Source organism: Ammospiza nelsoni, chromosome 8 (assembly GCF_027579445.1).
Source record: "Ammospiza nelsoni isolate bAmmNel1 chromosome 8, bAmmNel1.pri, whole genome shotgun sequence".
Taxonomy (NCBI): domain Eukaryota; kingdom Metazoa; phylum Chordata; class Aves; order Passeriformes; family Passerellidae; genus Ammospiza; species Ammospiza nelsoni.
Genome location: NC_080640.1, coordinates 23,043,178 through 23,067,468, shown reverse-complemented (window position 1 = coordinate 23,067,468; position 24,291 = coordinate 23,043,178). Strand labels below are relative to the sequence as shown.

The 24,291-nt window shown below is 38.5% G+C and overlaps 1 protein-coding gene across 3 annotated transcripts in view; it reads left to right on the top strand.

Moving 5' to 3' along the window:
- DLG5 (discs large MAGUK scaffold protein 5) overlaps window positions 1-24,291 on the top strand; it is a 97,673-nt gene that overhangs the window by 3,318 nt on the left and 70,064 nt on the right. Inside the window, exons 1-2 of one of the 3 annotated variants that reach the window (XM_059477147.1) lie at window positions 2,378-2,547; window positions 2,940-3,007. The exons of the other annotated variants lie outside the window; for them this stretch is intronic. Of the exons in view, the coding sequence (XP_059333130.1) occupies window positions 2,977-3,007 (31 nt within the window). The 5' untranslated portion in view covers window positions 2,378-2,547; window positions 2,940-2,976. Of the gene's footprint in view, window positions 1-2,377; window positions 2,548-2,939; window positions 3,008-24,291 lie in introns of those variants that run through there. 3 annotated transcript variants of the gene reach the window in all.

Here is a 24,291-nt window from a genome sequence, read left to right as displayed (position 1 = left end):
TTTGCGAATTTCTTTTTTCCAGTATGCTGCTGTTGTGAGGGAAGTGAGAAGCTAATTTAGCAACATAATTTTGTTCAAAGTTTCAGAAATCAGCTTACACACCACTCACTACAGTAGGATGAGTGTTTCTTCATCCATTTTGATGTGGTTAACATGTACCATTACTTTGTGTTTTCTTTCTTCTCAGTTTAAATATTGCCTCCTTTTGTGCTTTAAAGGTGATGTGTGAACTCTGATGGGAACTCTGGTTGTTATTTATACCAGCAGTTCTTGTGACTGGCTGGACAATGTAGAGCTGACACTTTTATAAGTATTTATCTGTGCCACACAGAGGGAGGTAAACAGCTGGGCAGACTGCTCAAGGGAAATAACTGGGGTCCTGGTAGCTGCTGAAAGGTTTTTTCACTCTTTCTCTACTTTACAAAGAGGTTTTTTATCTTTATAGAGTTTCCCCCTGTTCAGTCACCATTTAAAGAGATTTGTCTTCTATGGGGACTTCTAATTGCTGATTTTAAATCTTAAACTGTATAGTTTCTTCAATAAAACGTATGTTTTTAAAGTTTTCTCAATTTTGAAATAAAGCATAGTATGCGAAACTAATGTTAGTTAAGAGGGCAAGATCAAACAGGAAATTACCTTCTGTAAAGCAGAAGCTAAAACCAAGTGGGATTTTCTGTTTCATTTAATCATGTTTGGAGACTTTAGTTCTTCCTTAAGTAAAACCTTTGATTACTACATTGTACTTCTTTATAAACATTTGAGAGAAATTGACTCTGCCCACGTGAGAATGGTTGCTTGGCTGTTTTGAAATCTCCTAGTGTTTTGCACATGGATGAATTCTTTAAGTAGTGTGCTATGTTTTTTGTTTATTTACTTGGGGGTCAACATATAGATTACCATTAAATACTTGATTTGGCAAATGACCTCCATTACACATCTGGGAAATCCTCATCCTGATTAAAGAAGTACATATCCTTTATGATATCAAAATAAATGATTTCTGAGCATTCAATTGTCTCTTAGATATCTTGGTTACCAGAAAATGTTTCATTCTTACTATTGCTGCATGTGAATTTTATGTCATATAAAGAGTCCTTGACAATAATGCAATGGAAGGTGCTTCATTGTGACAAGTGCTATGAAAATATATTTTCTTTACGTGTAATTAAAAGACCAGAATGGAAATCTGAGGAACCTATGTAAGTCTTCAAATTGCTTCAGATAACATAGAGCTTTGTACTTACATTTTTGTGGTACTACAAAGATGGGTAAAGGCAGGTTTGGTTGTTGAGCTTGGCATTTGTTTCCAAGATGAACACGTGGGGCTACAGAGATGCAATTTATCTTGAAGCAGAGTCAATTGCTGAACTCAAAAGTTTCATTATGGCTTGCACAGTTAATAATATTTTAGGTTCAGAGTTCTCTTTCCTATTAGCAGTTGGTCTTCTGTATTCCTCCAGCTGCAGACTGACTGTGTTAGGCTTTAAAGGTGTTTTCTTTAACAGTTTCAAGATGAGAATTTAAGTTTTAGAACTCAAAATTGATTGCATATTTAAAAATATCTTTAAAGGGGCAGGAAAGAAAGAAGATGATTGTAGATTGACTTTGAAAATTTTTCTTCTCTTATTTATTAAGATTTATTTTTTTCTAATTGTGTTTGGTCCGACATAAAATGTTAATTCCCAGTCAGAAAGTAAATGTGGACATGTTTAAGAGTAGGGAAAAAAGGAGGGATTATCTCAACTTCCTCTGTCTGCTTTGTATATGAAAAAATGAACCAAGTTGTTTTGGACAATATGGGATTTGAAATCACAAAGTTCTAGATATTTCAAAGCTTTTCAGCATATTTAAAACCAAACACAAAAGTTAAGCTCTGTAAGTACAAATTTAGGAGATAGGCAGCTGGGACCCACTTCTCTGACAGCATCACTGGAGACCCACAGGAAATGCAGTAATTCCAGGGTTGACCTTGAAGAGCTGGAATCATGGCTGCTTGGACCTGGTGCTGGGACATCGACATTTTGTTTCTTTTTTCCCATCTCTCACAAAGTCTTGACTGATCCCCCCTAAGCATTGGCTGGTGACTGGCTAAAGGAGAGGGTTTGAGAGCTGAGAGACTCTGGAGGAAGGGTGTGAGATGGGGAGGCAGGATGCGCTTTCCATGCAGGCACACAGTTTGTGGTGGTTGGGGTGGGCTGAGCCTCATCCCCAGTGGAAACAGCTGTGAGAGGCAGGTGAGCAGCATTGACAGCAATGAGCCACAGGGGCTGACCAACCACCGAGGGAACAGAGGGCACACAGGTGTAAAGCATGCAGGGTGAGGAATATAAAAGGTTGGCTGAAGAACAAGAAGGGTAGAAGCTTAAGGCCTTCTAAAGTGGTATGGTCTTATTCTGTATGGGGATGCTTAAAGCTTTCTGATACTGTGTGGTGACACTCTGTGTATTGTGGCTGTCTCAACCGTGGCATGTGCTGTGACACTCCTGTAGGAGCCAGGTGGAACAAAGGGGAGCAGACACCCTTCTCCAGGAGATGAGAATTAGTGCTGTAAGTGTGCGTTCCCGGAGAGAGGGGAGAATGAGGAGAAATTGTAAAAACATGATTTACTGACTCAAGGACTGAACTGGCAATTTTTTAATTAAGTACAATTTATACTCCCTTCTGTCACTGAAAATTGAAGAGTGGGAGAAGTAGAGCAGTGTGTTTGGGTTTTTCCAGACCTGTTATTAGTTCCCAGGGTAGCTATGCAAGTCGTGTTGCAGGATTTCTTAAATCGTGTTGATGAAAAAGCAGGCAGTGTTCAGAAGTCACCTTTGGAGCAGTGCAGCTCCTCAGCAGCACTGAGCAGCAATTAACCTTGATAAAACACCTGGCAGTAGTTTAGCAGTACCTGTGTCTTTTGGTGATCTCAGATTTTTGCTATCTTGTGGAATTGCCAGGCTGAAGAAATGCAGGGAGATTCTGGCAAGTGTCCGGATGGGTATTCCCAATGAAATGTCTAATAGTGGTAAGTTCATGGAAGTAGGCTCTCAATTCCAAAGAAGGAAATGCATCTTGTAGTAGTTCATAAATCCCAAGGGTGGTAGTTCTCAATTACATTTTTGCTGTGCTCAGGGAGGGAGTGGAAAGAAAGCTGCCCACAGTAAACTCCCAGGGACATTGTTTTCATCAGAGTAAAGGGAATAATAACCATTTTGGTGGTGCTGGTGCGTCCAGCTATCAAGTTGCTTTGGACACACACAGGACTTGGTGTCTTAAAAAATTAGACATGATCATTAAGGAAAGCCAACAGCTTTCTGTAACTTGCTTCTTACTTACTTGTTAAAGCTTAAAGACTGCCTGTTTCAGAGGTTTCAGATCTTTAGCTGGTTTTAACTACTGCTCTCAGTCTCATTGTTCTCTTGCAGCTGTAACCAATCCTAGTTTGTCAGATTTTTTGGACCCCTTGTCTAGCTAGTGAAAATCAATCCACCACACAGATATTGACTTTGGGCTTTCCAGTTCTCTCAGCAGTCTCTAATATGAGCTAAGTATTTTTTTTCTCCCATTTGCTGCTTGCTGTTGCCACTTTCTAGATTTTACTTTAATTTCTTTATTTTTGCTTCTTATTTTTCCTTGCTCCTATCAATTGTTACTTTAATTATTATTTTATAGCATTAAAATTCCTTATTCAGAATTCCAGTTATTAGAAAGATACCAGTAAGTGTTGATAAACTGCTTGTAAGGATTCCTTACTCTGTAAAACCCCAAGGACAGAGCTGGTCAGTCCTATCATGGTTTTGGCTGGGGTTAAACCATGATAAGCCACCAGCACATATTGGGTTTTAGTGTGAAGCAGTTAGTTCCTGTTGTGGGTTCTTTTCATAAGAGGAATTGAAAAATGCTGTATGTATAGTAATGCTAAAACATTTCTTTATGTAAGCCGTTCATAGTGTTGATGGAGACAGAAAAACGTGTTGTTAGTGGATGTAACTTTTTGTGAAAAGAGCTGTGGTCACGTAGATGAGACATCTAGGTTATGGAGCTATATTGAGTAGTTCGTGGTGAAACATTGTTTGTGACCTTCAAGATGCAAGTCGTTGGCTGCTTTTTTGGGAACAGTGGCAATTTAGAACTGAATCATTCTGATGGAGGAGCTGGCAAGTTTGCAGTGGCTGAGCTTTGGCTTGAGGCTAACAATGCTTTTCTAGTAGAAGCAGACAAGAGGGGTGCTGTCCTCTGAAGAGACCGGTGTTGTTAGTCTGTCTCAAATGTTGGAGCCTGGCTCTTCCAGAAGGGCCATTTTTTCTGAGTTTTCAGTGATACTCTGGTATATTAATTCTTGTCAATGGGAGACAAAATTACTAAAATATTGAAGGAGGTCCGTAGTGCTATTACTTAGAAACTAATTCAAAAAAGCCAGTGCACAGTGTGATGTGCAATATATGCCTGTCATGGGTTGTGGTGTACTAGCAGGTGTGTTGGTGCTGATGGGGTAATACCAGCATCCACTCCTCTTGTAGCTAACAAATAAGGTTAACTCTGGGAGCTCCTGCTGCCAGCTGTTGTGCAAGAGTGTGATCTCCATGGGACACCCTTTCCAGGCACCAGGAGCTCGTGATAGCAAGAACTGATGGCCCTTGAAGTTGATGGAAGTACTTGGCCACTTGGGGTGAACGCTGAATGACATTTTTCTAGACAGTCTATGATTACTGGGCATACAGAATAACATCCTACAACTGGAAAGCCCTTCTTACCCAAACTGGTGTCAGAGGAAGTTAAAGGCAGTCTGTTTCATATATATAACACCACTTTCTTCCTCACAGCTTTCAAAACCTCTAATTTCACAGTTCATGGGTTGAGCTGCTCAGCAGTTTGCTTGTTCACAGCATTAATATGTTTGTTCTGGTGAGCTGGTCTTTGTATTTTTGAAAATCATAAATTTTTTTCTAGCTGGCTGATGAAGGCAATGTATTTTAAATAGCCTGTATCATCCTGATTAAGATTTGCTGACCTGCAGCTGGAGAGAAGAAGCAAGTGAGACTGTAAAACCATTAAGTGTTTCAACTGGAGAGTTGAGGGGTTGGATTTTCGGAGACTTTTTATGTCGTTGACAATTTATTATGTATCGGATATAACCAAAAAACTACTTCCCCACCTTCAAACCCTCAAAGCCAATGTTCTTTAAACTAATTTCAAAATCAGTTTTCCTAAAAAATTCTCCTTTCGCTCTAGGTTTTTATTCTACCTGCACATAATTGCTGATTCACAAACATGTTTATTATTCATGTACTTACCTTCCAGCATGTGAGTAATCCCCATTTATATGTATCAGGTTGGGCATGTGCAAATGTTGGCAGAATCCAGGCCTTGCATGCTGAGCTCCCTGGGTTGAGCAATGTCATCAGTAAAGTACCTCTTGTACCTTAGAAAGTGAGGCTGATGGTTGTTTGCTGCTCAGTAATGCTCAAAATGGAGTTTGTGTGGGAAGAGATAGCTGGGGTGTAGGTAGGAAGGTATTTTCCTTGAGGATGGATGTAAAATCTAGTGGGAATTGTGAACTCACTTTTGGTGTAAGTGAACTGTGTTCTTTTGATGTCAGTGCACCAAAATCCCCTTTCAACTCTGTTCTCTTTTTCTGAGACTGACCAACTGACAAGTATAAGTATGGTTTTCTGTAGAAGAATCAGAACTTGTGGGTTGGGGAAATAAAGCTGGTGTAGACAACTACCAATCAGTCTGAATTGTTGCATAGGTGTTCATGGGGGTTTTTAATAAGCACAAAACTATATTTATTATCTTTATTGTTTGTTTTTCTTGTTTGTATTTGGTTTTCTTGTGGCTAGCTTTCCTCTGTTGCATGCTTTTGTGGAAAAATCATTGTAGGGGGAATTTTGAGACTTGGGTAACCATGTGATCTAGCTCTTTTTGGAGCACTTATATAATGTGAGTTTGCCTTCCAGAGTTATGATCCTCTTGCAGAAAGAGCGGTTGATTGAGTTGTTGGGAGTTCTTCAACTAGAAAGTGACACAAGATTGACAGATGTTGTTTTAATAACTTCTTTCAGGGAATCTTGATACTTAATTTTAAAGTTCTCTTAAACACTTCATGCATAATCTTGTGAACGCTTGCAGTGATTTTTAAGAAGGTCTCATTCGCATTTAGGTCATGATGATGTGTTTTTCAGGTGGTGAGCAAGTGTATTTGTTTAATGGTGGTGAAATCAGGTTATCTAAAGGTTTTATTTGAGGCTAAATGCATCAGCACAACAAAAATACCCAGTTATTAACTTCACTTCTCAATATTTAAAGTAGTCATGAATTTCCAGTCTGGTTTTTCTTTTCTGAACACTTTGATGGGAGAGAGCAATGTTATTTGAGAGCTTGCTTAAGCTTTAATTGAATGTAGGATGTGTTTTTACTCTTTCAGTTTAAAGGCCATTTGACTTAAGTAGGTGTGGTTAAAAAGAATATGAAATGCTAAGGCCTTAAAGAAAAACAAAACAAACAAAAAACTCCCCACCAAACAACAAGTCATAACAGTAGGCTTCCCTTTGTAATTGATTAACTGGTTTGTTATTGTCATCAGCTGTTCCATCCTGTGCTTCTGATGTAAGTAAGACTGGACTCTGAACAAACTCTGTAGGTGTACCTGAATTTTAGCAATACTGAAAGCACAAAAAGCAGTACAAAATCCTCTCAAGATCACAGAAGAGGTAGTCTCAAGAGGGCATTCACTTTCAGTTCTATTATTTTCACCTTGAGGTATTGGTATTTTTCCCTTCTTTTAATAAAGGGTATTCTGAAAATCTGACTTGTTCGATCCTTTTTCTGCTTTCTGTGGCAATCAACCATAGGCTGCTCAGGCTGCCTGTTTTCCTCTCTCTATTTAGGTATTCTCTCACAGCTTTCCTTTGCTGTGCACAAGCAGTCTTTGCTTTTCTGATGGGGAAATTTAAAGTTTTGAGGCTTCTAGTTACCTTTAGGGCATATTGTGAAAGGACACTTTGTGGAAGATGCATTGACTACTTTTGGTTAAGGGTCTGATTAGTTTGCCTCAAGGCTTTAACCCTGCTTCCCTCCCTGTTGAATAACCAAAGGCTGACTTAATATAGGCTGAAGACATGAACTTTGAGAGACATGTAGTGAGATATTTTTCTGAACTGCTGCCCTTGAAAATGTGTAGGCCAGCACTTTAAAGTATGCTGTATTTCAGATATATTCATTTGTTATCCTGGTTCATGAACCTTTCCTATTTTCCTGGCACCTTTGAGGTAATCAGGAGTATTTCAGGGGCTGCATGCTGCAAGTGTCAGAGCAGTGTTTTGGCTGAAAAGAACGTTCCTTGATAACACAGAGTCCTAGTTTCAGATCCTAGGGTCAGAGGTATTTTCTGCCTCAGAATTTTAGGACTTGGTAGGGTATCAGGAGCATGGGTATTAATATGAAAATCAGTAAAAACATACAAGAGAAACTTGTCTGTCAAGGCTGGTGGCAATCCTGTTCTGTGCAACAATGTTTGGCTGAAACCTGTGTGTGGTGTGTGCTGGACTGGAAGGAAACACAGTGTAAATGCTGAGCTGTTTTTCTATCCCTGGCTGAGCTGATCTTCAGTGATATGCTGTGCATACATGACTTGCATAAAATTTCATTTGTCAGGGAGTACCTCATTATATTGTCTAGAATGTCAAATCTCAATTTAATTTTAGAGCTAACTATAGCAAATTTCTTCAGTGCTGCAAAATGCCAAGTTGTAAGTGTGGTTTTGATTCTGAGCTTGTCTTTTGGGGCCTGTGATTTCCTCCATACCAGTGATAAGCAGAAGGTAAAGGCAGACTGGAGCTGGAAGGATTGTAGTGGCTATTGCTTGGCTGCAGTCATGAGCATTTTGTTGCACTGTGTTCTCTTGTAAGGAATTTCTGGGTACTGCTCTGAAAAGTTCTTTTTCTTATGCAGCTCTGCATTGCAACAATACAATTTGGAGTTGATTTGTTTGGCCCTGTATATGTTCAGCTTTCTTGTGGGCACATGAGCCAGATCCTTTCTGAGGGTTGTAGGTGCTGATGGAGGAAATCCACATTATAAGTTCTAAGCATTCATCTCATCAATTGCATTATATGGGTACATTTGTGTGTGGAAATTTTTAGTACATGCTTTTTTTTAAATGAGAAATACTTTAAAAAAACATGTATTGAAAGTAGATAATATTTTTCAAGACTAGTTTTCCCCTATCAAAATATTTTGACTTATTCCTACAGTGCACCCCTAAATTAAGCTTTGCTGAAGTGTGGTTGCATGCATTTTTGTTACTGTGCAAGACGCAAATGCACAGCAATAGCTAAAGCCATTTTATTGCACTTTGTAGTAAAATAATAGCTTTTGAGAGATAATAAATATTCAGAATAATTCCCATGTCTTATGACAGTAAGAGGAGGTGAATTTGGATCACTGAGGCTGTAGGATTTCTGACCTAATGGAATAGATCATGAAGCCTTGGCCTTGATTTAATTCTAAGTAGTGCCTAATGTAGATAGTGTCTGCATTTTGTATGATCTGTTTCAGAAAATAACCAAAAGCGTGCTTCATTTGCTTGATTTCAACAGAACATTGTTAGCTTATGGAGTGGAATCTCATTTGGCTGGCTAATCTCTGTTCTCGATTTTCTGCTGTGCTCATGTGTTTTTCAGTTCACATGTGGTGTGTTGTGAAGACAGGCTTCTCAGCTTTCCCGCTGAGTACTCAGTGTCTGTTCATGATGGTTGTGGTAGAGGACCTGTTCTCTCTGTTTACCTATGTGCTTTGTGGAAGATAAACATGAGAAAGAGCCTAATAGGAGAAATAACTCTGAAGAGAGATCCTTATGATAAGCACAGCTTCTTCAGTGAGACTCAAAAGTTATAATTACCTAAAACATGAATTTCTGATGTTCATGTTACAAACTTATTTTGGTTAATGCAGTTTTTCTGAGCATTTATAAATAAAGCTAATACATGAGGTGACATGTTGGAAAGGGGAAATGAATTGTCTGTGTCTGATGATTGGATTGCAGGGTATACCAGGGGCTAGGCATTTCCTGAAAGGATTTAGAAAGTCCTTGAAGAAATAAAATTTCTCTTGAGTTCTCTTATTAAAGTACAGAAGTGAATTATGGAAGGTAGCCTTTCTGCTCCAACAGTTTTTTCATGTTGTGTGGGTGTTTTAATAAGTGCATCTTAAATACATGTATCTGCAGCATTTTGAATATAAAATTTGGTTTTGCCAAAGTGTTTATTCCTATCAGAGATCTTGCTGAACTTTCAGGGGTTTTTTTCCTTCTTTTTTAAAACATGTCAAAGAAAATGCTTTGTCGTGCTTTTTTGTCTTAATTTTATATCAGCCTCAAGAAATTTACAGACTTTTGTCTAAAGAGGAATTACCCAAAGGCTAGTTTTCAGTAAGCATAGGCTAGTTATCATAATGAAGACAATGAAAAATATATCGTTCTCCCTGTAATTTTTTTTCAGATCAAGATTAGGATTTAAATAAAGTAACATGGAGTCTTAGTTTTATTCTGTACATACTACAAAATATAGTGTGTATCTTCATTTTTGTCTGGAAGTGGCATCATGGGGAAATGATGCCATTCTCAGTATTCCAAGCAGCTCTAGGGCTGTGTTCATTAAGAACTTCATTAAGAGCAAACCTGCTAATGCTTAAGTTAAAAATGCTCATTTCATCTCATCATAAAAAACAATTTCAGCTTCAAATAATGCTCTTTAAAAATGGCACTTCAGAGAGAAGCTTTTTTTGCCAGCTGCCTTCTGATGTTTTTTTTTCAGCCATTTTCTGGATGTCTGAGCTGAACATTCAGCATTACTGATGGTAATTGTTCTGCATTAGTTTCCTAGTGCAAAAGTAAAGAAGGAACATCATGTAGGTAAGTGTGAGAATGTTGGTCATGGAAGGATCATCTCTGAAGGACTTCTCTGCTGTGGAGAAGAGGGAAAGGATGTGTATTCAGAGCATGATGTGAATAATGCGTTGTAAATGAAGCATGAGGCAACTGATCACAAGGACTGCTTTAATGATAGAAATCAGGTGGAGTTCTCTAAGAGCAAAAAAAAAAATATATATAGTGGGAAATTAGGTGTGCTTGCTTAAGCTCTGAATTTGTTGGCAGACCTAAGTGACCTTTGATGGGCTCAGGCTGGGGTGGCATTTAAGTGTTTTCAACTTGCCTTGTAAATCAGGTGTTTTGTGAGCTTGGGGTCAGAGGAGAGCAAACCAGCCAGCCTGGGCTCAGGGTCTCTCAGCTTTGTGGCAGGAGGGATTCAGGGCTGACATGTGTAGAATGTGGCTGAGAGAAGTGAGAGCACCTCAGCCACCTCTGCTGTGGTGGCTGTGAGCTTTTCCTGGGTGCTTTGTTATGAAGTCAGTTAAAATAGCTGAGATTGTCCTCACTAAAGGTTAGAGTTTGCACAAAGAATTCCTTGCCACGCATTATAAATGTTTAAAAGCTTTTTGCTCACTGCTGCTGTTATAGTTGCCACTCTAGTGAAGTACATCTGCTTTTGACAAATCATTTTGAACATCTAGGTCAGGATATTTGTTGCCCAGGTCCTTGGCATGGTCAGATAGTCAGTGATCCATAATTAAAATGTGCATGAATACCCTTAATTCTTCTGTTCTTAAATGTGTCACTTCATGACCCTAGAGTTAATAGTTGGAGTCTGAACGCTTTACCATTACATCTGTCTATTTTGTGATTCCTTTCTCAATTCCTGTGTAAAACTCCTCAAGAAAGCCACATCTGTCTATTTTGTGATTCCTTTCTCAATTCCTGTGTAAAACTCCTCAAGAAAGCCCTTTGCAGTGCATGGGAGGTGTAGCTGATTTCCCCAGCTTGGATGGGATAACTGGTAAAATGGTTAATGCAAATTTAATCTTTGCTGCTGCTTTCAGATAAACAAATGGTTCATGTATTATGGTGGGATGTGAATTTTCTGCATTATGTGAGGATAAAGTATTCTTTTTTTGCTATGCTTAAATGCTACTTGCACATCTTAAATGGAAACTTAGTAACATTTTGCAATCTTAGTACTGTTTTCAGACACGAAGCAGAAACTGTTTGTGATTAGTGGAAAATGCCAAACTACATGCTTTATGCCTTGCTATTGGATATTCCTCTTCAATACTCTTGGTATAAGAAACTATAGAATGATAGTTGAGTTCTAGTTGCTATACCATGTTTAGATGTAGGATTACAAAATTCACGTGAAAAGTTGATTCTTAGATGATTGTTAAATGGATCGTGATGTTGCTGGCTCTTATCTCAAAATTGACAACAGTTGTGAACTTCCATGAATGCATGGCTTTAGTGACAATGATGGAAACCTGTCCACAAGCCTTCAACTCATTATTTGGAGGAAACCAAGGTGTGCATCCAGACACGATGGCAGAGCAGAACATGCATCACAAAACCAGAAATGATGTGCCAAGGTCCAACTTCAAACTTTTTTTGGTTTTTTTTTTTTTGAATTTAGGTTCAAAATCATGTGTTTTATACAGTTAATCTCACTTGAGAGATTCAGAATGGTGGTAAAATAGAGTTTTACAATTGGAGAGGTTTGAAGTAGAGGAGGGAGGAATTGATTCTGAAGGGTAGAAATGAAGCTGGGAGTGCAATACCTTCTCCAGTGCTCTGTGAGACGTGCAGCCTGCAGAAATGAGAGTGCAGCTGTAATTTTTTCAAAGTTAGTGCCGTAAAGTATATGATGCACGCCTAAGCTAATATAAAAGTGCTGTAAGTATATCACAGTAGCTGTGTCTTCCTGGTGTATTTTGATAAAAATAGCCTACCAAATACAAAGTAGAAATACAGGAAAGCCTGTAACCTCTCCCAGTGGCTTACTGCTGATGGACTTTGTAATTACATCTGTCTATCTCCATCTGTACCCTGCTTGGCTAGAGGCTGGATTTAAGGTTAATTGTATGATGGAGGAGCCTGGCTTAAAGCTATATCTTAATTAGAATTCACAATCCTCTTTACATAAAAATATCTGAAAACTCTTTTAAAAAAACACTGATTATAGGGCAAATGAAAAGATTTTGATATTTCTTTTTTCCTAATTTGTGAATAACTTAAACCAGATGGCATAGGAATATATTTATATATACTTATTTCTCTCTTCATCTTACTCTTGGCTTCTGTCATCTTGCTTATTGCTCTTTGGCTTTTTAATTAAAGGAAAAAGCAGTAGAAATTACTTTTGTGATCACAGTAACATTTCAAAGGTTATTGAATGCTATGAAAAATAGTGCTGTTCTGTGTTTTGAGGTTTCACTGTTATTGAACATAGCTCTGACATGAACATACTAAGTCCCTTTGACTTGGGTGTATAATATTCTAATTAGTGTAACTAATCAAATTTTATTCTGTAAAATAGAGTGTTTTTCAGAAATATATGGTTCAGTTCTTGAACTACCATACAGGGATTGCATTATCCTTGGTAAGGTTGTTACACTTAACTCTTATGTTCTGATGGTGTCCTGACAGAAATAGATCTGTTCCTACAAGTTGTGGTTTGGAAGTATTTAATTAAATGTGTAGGAATTAATGATTACAACGTTCTGAGAGCTCTCGGGATGCAATTTGGTGAAAACAGAGAAAATTCTGTCAGTTCAATGAGTTGTGTAAGAGAAAAAGCAGGAAAATACAGGCTTATGTTTCATTTTGATTAATTTCATGTCAAGTGCTACAATGTAACTTTGGTGTTAGATATTTTTGTTTGTTTTGTTTGCTTCATTTTTTTCAACTTGTAAAATCAGTTGTTTGGTCCCTAGAGATTTTTCTTCAGCTGAAGTGAGTTTCTATACACTAATCTCTTAGGTCTTAAAAAAAAAAAGAGGGAGAAGAAAAAAAAAGGAGGAAGTTCTAAAGACCTTCCTTAAACAGCATCACTTGAAAAATTCAGTTTAACGAGGTGCATAAGCATATGCTCCTCTTTAGCAAGAGAACGCTTTGTCTCTTGGGTTGTGTTCAGATATTGCTGCTTGCATGAGTTAAGATGATTAAGTATGACCCTCATGTTGTTAAACCAGTGCCTGAGTTCCTGATATGATAATTTGCAAACAAAATTTGCTTTCTCATAGTGTCAGTTGCATTCCAGTTTGGCAGCATTTGGAAGTTAAATGCCCAGCTTGGTGATTCCTTGCTGTCGGATATCATCTTAAATGGGAAAGGAGATGCTGGACTGAAGCTAAAGCATTAAGATATTTTTTCAAACCTCAGGACTTCACTGCTTTTATTTAAAACTTTTTGTTAAGCACCTGAATCATGGGATAATAGTTTTTAAGATCATGTTCTCAATTTTTAAACGAAGTTGATTTTTAACCCAAACATAATGTATTTTGAAAATACAAAAATATGCAGATTTGTGTACTGATTGTTGTCATTGTGAATCCCAAGTACAGGATTGCATGAAGGTCTGCCACAAGGCTGTGTAACTGTTTAGAGTACCTGACTCAAACTCATCTCTGATTAGCAAGTGATCTTTTTTAGTCATACTGCTAGAGCCAGACTAAGAGTGAAGAAGGAAAGCATCTGTTCTGATATTTTTATTACTGCATCATCTAGGAACTTTTCGACTTTATGTGACGTTTCATGATTAAATTACTGGCATGATATAGATGTGTTGTGATTTTTGCCCCAATTTTTTCTTGTTTCGAGTATGTCTTTATTAGTTTGGCATGCATGTTTGGAACTGGTGGTTAAATGAGGAGAGTTGTGTTTGGGGGAGCAGCAGAACTGAGCGGAGAAATAGTCCTGTGACAGCACCTTGGGATGGAGGTGGTGAGAAGGGCAGTGCAGTGTGGTGGGATAGATGGTGTTAATGCTGGTGGTGACCTCTGCAGAGAACAAACCATGCCTGGGTTTCTTTGTGAGGAAGTATCTCTTGAGTTTATGTTTGTACCATGTGTACAGAACTGACAAGCCTTGTTTGTGCTGGAGTGTTGTGCCTTATTGCTGTGCCTGAGTGTGTGGCAATGGGGTGTGATTGTTGTCCTTGCTAATTGCTCTGCAGCTGCTCCCTCCTTCCCTCATCAGTGCCTTGGCTAACTTGGTTACATAGTTCTTTAAGAGGAGGTAACACAGTATCTTTGCAAACTAAAATTGTTATACATATGTTTAAGTTATTTAGCTCATCTCAGGATTTGCACTTTAATTTTGCAGTAAACTTTATACAGAAAAAAAAATCAAGCAGCGTTGCAGTCCCTTGCCTAGATCTGGGGTCAGCCCGAAGGCTGGTTGCGCAAAGCCAGTAATACTGCTTTATAAAGGGGTTGTACCGCGGCGCTAAAATTCATCCGTGAGTGACCTCTTGGAACTCTGTAACTCTACACCCACACATCCTAATTGTCTGCTTAGGTCACAGCCAGCCTTTGATGTGCCACAGAGCACGGTAGGGTACTGGGCCAACTGGTTCAGCTGCCGCCTGCCGCTGCCGTGGGACAAGAGCCCTTTGTTGTGCGCGGGACGGAGCCGCGGCGGCCCTGCCCCGGCCGGCCCCGAGCGAGGCCGGGCGGTGTTTGCGGGGCTTTGGCCGGGAAGGGATCTGCTCTGTGCGCGGCTTGTAGCGCCTGAAATGTGGCTGTCGGTTCTGGGCTACTTAGCCGACTTCCCAGTTCGTGCTATTGCAGGAAATCTGCTTATGTTTCAGTTTATACCAGTGGAGTTTCTTGTAAAAGCTTACTAGAAAGTGGTTTGGGTTTCTTTGGCTGGTTAGTTGGGGTGCGGTTTTTGTTGTTTTTGTTGTTTTGGGTTTTTTTTTTTTTCCTACTGCTTCTCTTCAGCGGCTCTTGGGCAAAGACTTCTACTCATTTACAGTTAAAACTAACGCTGGAATGTCTTCTCCAGACAAATGTTCTGCTATCAAGAATAAATTTTTTAACAGAAAAATGTTGATACATACACACTGTCTCATGATTCCAAGTGTTTGGAGAACCAAAAATCTGAGTGATTACAGAGATGTTGCTTTAAAAGAATATTGCCGTGCCAGGATGTGCATGAAGTATTTTGAACCTGTATCTAAACTGATTGGCATGCAGACATGAAATTGTGTTTTATTTATCCAGATAGTGCTCTTAGGATTGTTAGTGCTGATTTTATAGCTTCTTGCCACTTTAGTATAAATTCATTCTGAAGCTTGACTTGCAGTGTTCCAGTAATTCTTGGTTGTTGGGCATACAGAACTGTAATTTCTTTAGGCCCCCACACCACAGCATTGACTTATATTTTTAAATCACAGAGACTGAGCTCAATTGTTTGATAATAGTTATAGTATATGTGTTGGTACATATGCAGTGCTTGGCAAAAGTAATATGCTTGCTTGTAATAATGCTTCCTGTGTGCTTTTTACCTAGTTTCTTATTCCAACTTTTTGTTTTCCAGCTTGCATTAACTTAAGCTTAAGGCTTATTTCATGTTATGGGCTTGCTTGCTGATCTCATTCATCCCGAAAGCAATGCTGAAGAGGGGAACAAATACAATTATAGCTATAACATAGTAGAAATAAGGAAAATGAAGTGTTATGCAGGCAGCACCTGAAACCAGGTGATAATGACTATGGTTATTAAGCAGACTTGTCTGTCTTTAATCAGAGACATGTTTGTGGAACACGGACTTGATGAGGAAGACAATAACAACGTGATAATGACAAAGCTTAGCCCGGTTGGGAGGATTTGGGAGCAGCATATATGAGATACTGTCTGTAGAATCAACCTGTAATCTTTGGAGTTGAGAGGGAAGATGAGTTGGAGGAGAGCAGAAGCAGAAATGCATTACTGTAAAGCTTCACTGAAAGGTATGGGAAAGTTGAGTGGTTGCATTGCTGTTGAGAATCTTTATGGGCTCTTTGTTAGTATTCCTCTGGCTTTCTGCTTGGTTTTGGAAAGGAAATGGTTGAAGGTTGTGAAAAATTTGGAGTAATGTTTCTTTTTTCCTTTTATAATTCCTTTATGTTACTCTTCTCCTTTTCTGAAGGATTTGATTTTTCATAGCATTTATCTATGGTTAGATGAACAGTGAATACATTTATTTCAGCCATTCTTTTGAGTAAGTTGGCTGTAAAATAGAGCTAATTGCTGTTTACAAGCAGAAACTAATGGAAATAAATTACCAAAATTCCTTTAAAGAAGGAAAAATATTTTGACTGAGAAATCAAAATCAAATATTCAATACAGCTTTTGCTTTATAAGGTTCATATTAAGAATTGTGCAGCATGAAGAAGTGAAACATTCTGTGGCCAAAATCAGAGTATTTTAGTGGTTTGGTTGTGGTAGTGTCAAAACCTACTTCCCTCTTTCAGTGTTCAGCAGCATGGGAGGTTCTTCAGCTCAAGTCCCCACAACCTCGGCTTCCTGTGTTCGTGTGGAGACTGATTAAAAGCAAAATGTGGGAGAAAAGAATTATTTTTTTTCCTTCCGAGACGAGTGTGTGTCTTTGTTGTGTCCCTCCCAGCCCAGGATGTATGTTCCATTGCCATATATGTGCTGAGAAGTAATTTCTCCTTGAACCACATTGCCTTCTTAGTTTTGTATAGAACCTGGAGCAGTTGGATAACTTTTCAGGTCTTGGGTGGCTTCCCAGGCAGTCAGCTTTTCTAGAGACAAACTAAGGGATTTCTGGTAACAGGTTGCCAGGAGCTAAACTGGCATGTCAAAAAATTTCAAGCAAGTTATTGGTCCACATGTGTCATGTAGAATTTGGTAGAAGGGAAGGGTCCTTGTAAGTGTGATGTTGAAGTAATGAGTGTGCAAGTGTGATGTGTCAATTTATAACTTCCTCCATTTATCATCATGTACAGAGGATATAGTCTTACTACCAGGTGAGGCTGGAAAATGAAAGCGTTGCAAATCTGGCTTGGACATCAGGGTTTTCTGCAAGTGACTTGTATGTGAACAGAGGTTTTGGGAGTCACTGTACTCAGACATGGTTTTTTCATTTCTGTATCATCCTTCCCACACCCTCCATTATTTTATTCCTTGTCTTAAAATCTTGTGGAACTTCTCCTGGAAATCCCATGGCAGAGTTTGTATTGGCAGTGTATGTAAGTCTTGAGCTGTGGCAGCTGCAGAATCAGGGGGAAGTTGCTGTATTTTGGACATTCTGCAGCCTGTATTTTAGATGAAGTGAGTGCCATAGTTTCTGCTGTATAAGTTGATTGGCACAATGTTGGTTCTGCATAGTTTGTGTCAAATGGGGCATGGCTGAAATCATCGATTCTGAAGCTTTCCTGGCTCTTCCAGAAGACCTGGTGTACTGAAGGCATAAGTGGGGCTGCAGTTCAGAGGTGTTGCTTTTTTATGAAACTGTCATTCATAGTTGAACTTATGTTTTAAACAATACATTTAATTAGAAGAGTGAGATGTGTAGTTGATGTTGAAACATTTTCCAGATTTTTTTGTACCTATATGTACACACACAGGTTCCTAGACACATCTATAATGTACACCACTGCAAGACATTCTGACAGAGGACGTTATGCTTTTAGTGGCTGTATGAAGCTGAAATATTACACATGCTCAGTTCTTTAACTGGTGCAATAATTACTGTAGTATTTCAGTTGTGAGAACAGATTTCAAAATGAGCAAATTGCAATAAAGTAACAAGGTTCAAAGTTTTGGAAACATGAGTAGCATTTCATCCTGCATATTAGCTTCTTATTCCACACCAAAAGAAAAGTCCCTGAGGACGAAAATAAGCATTAGATGGTGCACAGCAGTTGTCTTCTGCTGGTGCTGTGCTGAGGCTCAGCTTCTGAGGAGCCTATGTCTCCTGCAAGTTATAAAGAGATCTTCTGTCTGTTTTGATGAAAAGTGAACAGAATGGGGATCTCTGTCAGCTTGGTGTGAAGACTAAGATTTGAGGTCAGCAGCTTTTTCAGTCTGTAGGGAAATACAGCGATAGAGATAATGTGCCTTTACTGCTTGCTTCACTGATATAGAACTTAATTTATGTGAGACATAGAATTTATGTGGGAAGTAATTTTTTTTCTTTTGCTGTTTCACATTAGAGCATTTGTTTTTTGAGCGGAAACAGGAATATTGAGACAAGTGAGCATTGGCTCTGACTGTAGATCAGGTTTCTCCAGGTTTTCAATTTCATCCCTTTGTCCAGCAATTTAAAAGCGCTCTTCAGCATCCCTCTCAGAAAATTTTTGCAACATTCCTCTTCAGTATTTGCATTCAGACAATAAGCAGAATTTTATTGGCCTGCCTTTTTAACAACCACAGTATTGCCATACTGGAGCTTCTGTCTTGGTAATAGGAGTGGGTTGTGTCATTCTGGTTTTCTTTGTGTGTACAAGCCATGCTGACAGATATTCTGCTGTTGACAACTAAACACAGGACAGAAGGAACAGGGCTTCTGGGTCATGAATCTTACTTCTCTTAAAACACACTTTTAGAGCTTTAGTGTTACTTGACTAGACCCATAGAGAACCTATGCATACTACATTGTAACTGTAGGCATTCTATCCAGGATATTCTTTTGGTTTGAGTTTGCTGGAAGTTTTTAGTAGAAAAAAGTCAATGTGCTAGCATTAATTTTTGGTTTTCAAATTGTTTTTTTTTTTTTGTCTAGGTGTTAACATAATTTGACTTAATACCAAACTACATGAAAAAGGTGTCAACTTTTTAAAGATTTATCATATTTTACATGACTGTGATTTGGTTTCTGGATTTTTCTTATACCATACCTGCTTCTTGTTGTAGGTGTATGAAGTTGGGAGCTGTGTTTCAGGCTGAGCTGTCACAATGAGATCACAGAGGCAGGAGAGCTTGTGTGCCTCAACACAGTTCAGAGTGCAGTCGAGAAAACTTCCCTGCTTATCCCTCCTGCCCTTGTTCTTTGCGTTATTTTCACTTCATGCCATCTGTGCTTAGACCTTCTATTCACAGGGACACAGGAGGTGTCAAGTGCCCTGGAAGTTTGGCATAGGAAGCAAAACACTAAAGCATGTGTTAACATGGGTATTACTCCATGATAGGTGAACATTTCCTTTCACACCACAGCATTTTGTCCAAACCTATTCCTGCTGTTAATTAGCATGGTAGTATTGTGTATACCCTATTCCCCATTCTTTATCCTCTTTTTCTATGCCTGTGCCACTCACTAAAATGCAGTGGTTTATGGATGGCCACTAGAGAACAGACTGAGCTACTATGAGTGTTCTGTTTCTCAGGAAGCTTTCTGCTTCCTATTAATTTTGGGAAAAATAAACAGTAATTTAACAATTGTTAAGGTTGATTTCTGGTTTTTTTTTATGTTGAATATTGCTGGCTAAAATGTCCGGCTGTTGAAACCCCATCTGTTATCTTTCTGCTTTATTTTCATTGTTTGTGGGAAGAACAATACATGTATAGTCTATGGACATGGTGTGTTTTAACGAATTTTAATCAGAAATTTTAAAACCACTAATAATGCTTTCAGTCATCACTAGATCTGTATTCATGCTCCTGTAAATGTAGGCCAGAGCACTTAGTATAAGATACTGTTGATCTTGACCTCAGGTATAGGAGTCGGAATTTTTTTTTTGATAGGTCATCGTTTTGGGAAGGTAAGCCTAAACATAATCTTGCTTCTGTGTATTAACAGTGACATTCTTAATTTTTTAAAGAAATCTAGTTTTAAAGAAATTAATCAAGCTGCCTTATTGTTCTGTGCCAAGGCTTGCAACAGAAAATTGTTGTCATTTGTTCCAAGTGACAGCTGTTTGTTTAACTCATAACACAGAAAGCCCACCTTGGTAAATTGAATTAAATATGCAATCCACCTGTGTTTGTACACCTCTTGTTGCCAATTAAGACTTCAGTTTTTTTCTGCTTAATGAACATACATCCTTCAGGTACAGTATTCTATATTAAAAAAAAAAAGCCAAACCAAAAGTATGCAAGTGTTTTCCTTACCTCATTTCTTGAAAAGTATAAGAGATAGACTTGATTTCTGGTTTTGAAAATAGAATACTAGATATCTAGGTAGGAGACAGGGATGTTGATGAGGTGATGTGTGTTTTGAAAGATTATCATATGTGTGTTTGGAGCCAAGGTCGTGCTAAGGTGTTTCTGGCCCTGTAAATGTTGGTCTCTTTGCTTTCAGAATACAGCTTCTCATTCTCTTCCCCAAAAATACAAATCATAAGAGCTCCCTCTCCCCACAATAATCAAATTTTTAATCTTTTTCATGCTAAGACAAACAAAAAATTAAAAGTAGGAAAATTTATAGAGGTTGGCTTCAGTATGAAGATCTGAAGAGTGTCTCAGAAAGCTGTGAAAGATGATGATAAAAAGATAGGAGAGATCTGTTTAGTACAGGAGTCAGCAGGTTCCTTAGGGCTCTGACTTGTACTACTAGGGGGAGCATCTTGTGTGTTTGTTGCTTTCCATTGCCCTCATGGACCAAGAATAACTTTGCTGGTGCAGTGTGGATTTCCTTACCCTGTTTCTATTGATTCTAGTAGTTGGGGGTTTTTTTTCCCATCCAGTAGAAGGGGGATGCTTTGTAAGATCCACTCTATTTTGAAAACACAAAGCAAATTCTAGTCCCTCATGAGATGTGCCAGTAAAACATAATGGTTGTTTTGTGTATAGTCTTTCAATTTGAATGTTTATCTCCACAATTTCTTTGAATCATTGTGTCTTGTGATCTCCTTAGCTGTCCATTGTCACTGCTATTTATTTGCTGTATATTGCTTTTATTTGTATCTGCTCTTACTTTGTGTAGGTGATAAATGTGCAGTTGTGTTTCTGTGTGTGACAAAGCATCTCAATTCCCAATCTGCCAGCACTTTGTTTCTGATGAGTTCTGCCCAGGGAGCACTACTTGCCAGGCAGGCATGAATCAGTGAATGATCATTTAATCTGTGCAAATACTTGTCCTTTTTTGCTCGAGCTGAGGAACCGGGGAGGTGACATTTTAAAAACACTTAAGTTGTGACTAGAATCATCCTGCCTTGAAAACCAGATGATGCTGGTCTGCTGTGCCTAAATGTCAAGTGATTAATAGTCATGGTTAGTATTTGCACTTCTAGGGATGATTACAGGGGTTCAGCCTGACAGTAGCAGGAAGGAGGTAAGTTCTGTAACCAGGCAGGGCTTGTTCTGACTTGTTCAGAACAACATACTTCCCTGATGCAGACTTTTAGTAAAGGGTTGTTGCTCATCTCTTCAAAGGGCCATGGTAGCTCAGATATTCAGGGTTCAGTTTTTCAAAACTTTCCTGATGGCTTCTCTTTATGTATGATAGTTGCTGTCTGATGGTGTCACCAATGAGCACTTCCAGTTGTGCTTTTTGATGGGCCAACTTCTTAATGTAGAATGAACAGGTTCTAGATGATCTTATATACAAACTGAGCTCAATTTTAAATTGTAAAGTTCTTTGTATTCCTGGGAGGGTGTTTCTGCATGGTGCATCTTGGGTAGTTGCAAATATTGATCAGCTCCTTGGTTTTGTTTTGTTTGGTTTTTTTTTTCTCTATTAGCCTACCTGACGGTAACAACTTTGTTGTATTGCCTATTGTATTATAGAACTCTGATGCTTGGAGTTGTTAATAGTGCAGGGGGCTGAGACAGGAGCTCTGTTTGGGTGGATGAATAGGGTTGGTTGGGTTTTATTTGTTTTCTCAAACAATATACATTTGTGCATTGAGATTCTTCCCTCTGGTAATCTGTCCAGAGAATGGAGAGAAGCATGCTTTATGAAGCTGAAAAATAAATAAATATGACCAACCTCCAAGTCTCACCTGTCAGGAGATGTAACTGGATACATACAGAGAACATGCCAAAAAATAAGAGTGCTCATGGGATTAAATCTTTCTGGTTCATCCCATTGTCCTCATACTGAAGATAGTAGCAGCATGTAGGTAATCTGACTTTTGCTCTTGATCAAAAAAAGTCTGAGCCTCTGTGAAAGTCTGTGAAGTCATAAATGTTTCCTCTAGTTGGGAACAAGTTGCTGGGTGTTTAGCTTTTTTGTTTGGTTGATTTTTTTTTTATTTTTTTTTTTTTTTACCTTCAGGATCTCTTTAGTGGCTTGATTTCTTTCCCCTCACTTATTTCAATTATCTTAATTCTGTACTTTTTTTTAAAGTAATGATTTATTAAGCATTTTTGGAGGATCTCTGCATTTTAAATAAAACAGAATCAGCACAAGCATCTTTAATTAAAAAGCAAATTTAGCCCTTAAGTGAAAAGTTGCAGGATTTGTTTTCCCATCAGGGTAAAGGGTAGCAGGGAAGGGAAAGCAATGATTTAAAGAGCTACATGCTATCAATCCTCTTTTTAGTTGAAGAATTTAAATTTTCTTTGAAGTTTTCCTGTGATGTTATTTGTGAAAGAAAGAGATAGTTATATGCTTTTGTACAAATTAAAACCCTTTTGAGATTTGTTGCAGTGTGGATTTTGAAATGTGAACTGCTTTCTAATGGATCCAAATTAATATTCATAGTTGTTTTTTACATATCTTCTAATGTACTCAAAATGTCGATTTTTGGAAGATATTATCCAAGCAGAGAGAAGATGTAGGGCTGAATATTCCCATGAGTAATTTGTGGTTTATAGCACTCCTAGGAAAGATGAAACTGTTGAGCTGAGCTCCAGTCGCCTGTTTGCTTTCACATACTTCTGTTTACACAATTAGACTTCCTTTTTTTTTTTTTTTTTACTACTTTGTATTCTTAACAGTAAAATCATGCAGCAACATAAGGATTTGGGATTTGGGAAAATTGTCATTGAATGTAATCCACTTGTTTGTAATTTAAATGTCTTGAATATTCTTGTTTATGTAATGGCAATGTAGAATAAGAATATCTCTGTAACAGCAGCGGTACTATGAGAGGATAAAGAAAAAAGTGGTGAAAATGTCTTGTAGAGAAGAGTTGCTCTAACAAAGATGGCTGTAGTTCATGATGAGAGATTTAATACTGTGATAAATGGTGATGGTTCTGAACCTGTGTCGTCCTTATTTCCTAAGCAGTTTCTCATGTTACAGAGTAGTTGAATTTGGTCTTCGTTGTAATGTCTTTCAAATATTTGGTGTTTGTGGGTGCAGTAGCACTGTAATTCATCCCACTTCAGGCTTTAGGAGGGGTTTTTTAGAGGGAAGCTTTTTCTTAGTTTATAGGACTTGGTTTTGATTATAGTTTAGTTAGTGCTTAACTGTATGTCAGTGTTTCATGCTGGAAGCTGTATGTGAGGAAAACACTGGATGCAATGAATGTTTACCTTTTTTTCCTTAAACCCACTAACATTCTCATGTTTTTTTCTGTCCTCTGCACTCTTAACATCACTATTCTCATAGCTATTGCTGAAATGGGAAGCACAATGGAACACTTGATCCTGATGGCAGCTAGTTTTATTGATGCCATCTCCTTTAGGAAAACCTCCAATATCTGCAGAATCTGTTCAAGGAAAAAAGATGTAATGAAAGGCGGTAGAAGAGAAGTGTCCAAGCCAGCCATGAAGCCTGCACAGCAAAGCTTGCTCAAGGCTACCTTTGGAGACAGAACATTTACTGGCTCTTCTGTTACTGATGTGGAATCAATGAAATGTGGGTGTTTATTTGGTTAAATGAAGAGGTTGCACAGTGTTGCAGTTTGCTATGCCCAACCACCTGGCATATTTGAGGGCATGTTTGTGCTGTCATCAGTAGGTGAACCTGAATGTTAAAACTGTCCCCACTCCATCTTCATGCCTGACAAGTGGTGCTGATGGGGAGGTAGCCTCTTTATTTGCTCCTCTGCTCCAAAATGAAGATGCGAGATGGTTAAGGAGAAACCAGACCTTTCTTTCAGGCAGGTGACTTCCCAGTCATGACAAGCCTTGACTTGTTTATTGTCTTAGTCACCTCTCTTGGGTGAGAGGCCACTCTTTCTCCCCTCAACAGCTCTGACTTCTGCTGTCCAATACGCCGTGTTCTACTTCTTCTGTGTTGTAGTCTTGTTTTCTTTCTTTCTTCTTTTCTTTTGTCACTTCTGTCTTAGTGGACTAGGGTATTATACTTGCATTTGGAGTAGCATGCTGGACATCAAGTGCATGTGCTGAATTTTTAGCCTGTGTCTCTTCCACAGACCCCAAGGAAGTCAGCTGCACTCCATATAGCTTAGTGTGTGGTGTCAAGTAATGCTAATGCTATTGCTTCCTGTCAGAGTGTGATTTCAGGCTTTTATCAGTACACTGTTAAGCTTTAAAACTTTTTCCAGAATTGATAGAGCCAATAGCATTTGGCTGCCTATATTGCAGGCATTGCCACCCCTTTCCCCCCTGCGCCCTTAAAGT